The sequence below is a fragment of the Hakea prostrata genome, chromosome 2 (assembly GCF_041222555.1).
Source record: "Hakea prostrata isolate BN-2017 chromosome 2, UWA_Hpros_2, whole genome shotgun sequence".
Lineage (NCBI taxonomy): Eukaryota > Viridiplantae > Streptophyta > Magnoliopsida > Proteales > Proteaceae > Hakea > Hakea prostrata.
This window is the reverse complement of record NC_142601.1, coordinates 36,879,106-36,880,698: the sequence shown is the minus strand read 5'-3', so window position 1 is coordinate 36,880,698 and position 1,593 is coordinate 36,879,106. Positions and strand designations below refer to the sequence as shown.

At 42.4% G+C, this 1,593-nt stretch overlaps 1 protein-coding gene across 1 annotated transcript; it reads right to left on the bottom strand.

Annotated features, from left to right (window-relative positions):
- Positions 1–467: 467 nt before the first annotated feature.
- Positions 468–1,103, bottom strand: LOC149024280 (uncharacterized). Its single transcript, XM_089143447.1, has one exon. The coding sequence runs from the start codon at positions 1,101–1,103 to the stop codon at positions 468–470; it is 636 nt and encodes a 211-aa protein (XP_088999573.1).
- Between the last annotated feature and the right edge of the window lie 490 nt (positions 1,104–1,593).

The following is a 1,593-nucleotide window of genomic DNA, read 5'->3' as shown; positions in this document are numbered from 1 at the left end:
GCCTTTACTTAAAGATTTCCGTAGAAATTCATTAAGCCTGAGAAGGTCCCACTCGGGTGTTAAACTGATACCTTTACTTAAAGATTTCCGTAGAAATTCATTAAGCCTGAGAAGGTCCCACTCGGGTGTTAAACCGATGCCTTTTGATTTTGATCCGTTTGTCACTAAATACTGTTCGTCGTTGCCCCTAATCAAAAGATATTGTGTTGAAACTGGGAGTTGCATTGATTGAGTTGAATGTTGTTACATCGAAAATGAAAATGATGATCTTTTTAAGGATAATATTTTTTCAAATGTCTAGCATTCCACGAACGATCCGGCTCTTTATCGGTTGCCATGTTCTTCAGCTTATATGCTCCCGAACCAATCTGTTTGATTACCATATATGGTCCTTCCCATGAGGGATCCAGTTTCCTCTGGTGGCGTGGATCTGAAGCTAAGGTATTCCTTAGAACTAGATCTCCTGCTCAGAATTGATGGCGCCTTACTCGAGTATTGTAATGTGACGCTATTCTTCGCTGATAATTTTGGGTTTGAGCAATCTCTCGTGTCCGAACTTCATCTAGTAGCTCAAGACTATCTAGAAATCCTTGCTCATTGGCTTTTTCCTCGAATTCTCTTTCTCGAAGTGTTCCAGCCATTACTTCAACTGGTGTTAATGCTTCTGACCCGTAAGCCAGTTTAAATGGTGTTTCTCCTGTGGGAGTCTGAACTGTAGTACAATAGGCCCACAGTACATTGTGCAACTCCTCAACCCATAAGGCCTTATCAGCTTCAAGTCTCTTCTTTATCCCCTCTAAGAGTATTAGGTTCGTAACCTCCACCTGTCCGTTGCTTTGGGGATACGTAACCGAAGACATACAATGCTTAATCAGGTAAGTATTGTAGAATTGTTTGAACTGTGGGTTGTTGAATTGTGTGCCATGATAGGTTACAAGAATTTTTGGCATCCTGAACCGATAAATGATAGATTCTAACACGAATTTCTCCACCTTCTTCTCAGTGATAGTCACCAAAGCACAAGCTTCTACCCATTTGGTAAAGTAATCGATTGCTACAATGAGATATTCTCTCCCGCCTGCAGCCTTAGTAAATTTTCCCATGATGTCAATTCCCCACATCGCAAAAGGGATGGGGTCTAGAATTGATGTTACGGTTTTAGCCGGCCTCTTCGATACCGTGGAATGGACCTGGCAGTTGCTGCAGCGACGAACGTACTCCATTGCAGCTTGTTGGAGCTTCGGCCAATACAAACCGAGCCTTAAAATTTTATGGGCTAGAGCTCGACCGCCCATATGTGCACCACAAATTCCCTCGTGAACTTCTGCTAGAGCTATTTCCGATCCTTCAGGACCTAAACATCTCAAGAGTGGTCTGACATAGGACCTTCGGTACAGCCTTCCATTTTGCATTATAAATCGCGATGCTCGTACCTTAATTAACCATGCTTCTTTTGAATCTTCAGGTAGTTTATCATATCAAAGATATTCCACGATCGGGTCCATCCAGCATCGTTCTACTTCTATATAGGATATCTCCTTCTCCTGACTGCTTGGGAATGTTAATTCTTCTATGTAGACCGAAGGGTCTAGA

Bases quoted from the DNA above. Each gene is read 5' to 3' on its own strand.
- LOC149024280 (XM_089143447.1), bottom strand. From the start codon at position 1,103: ATGGGAAAATTTACTAAGGCTGCAGGCGGGAGAGAATATCTCATTGTA.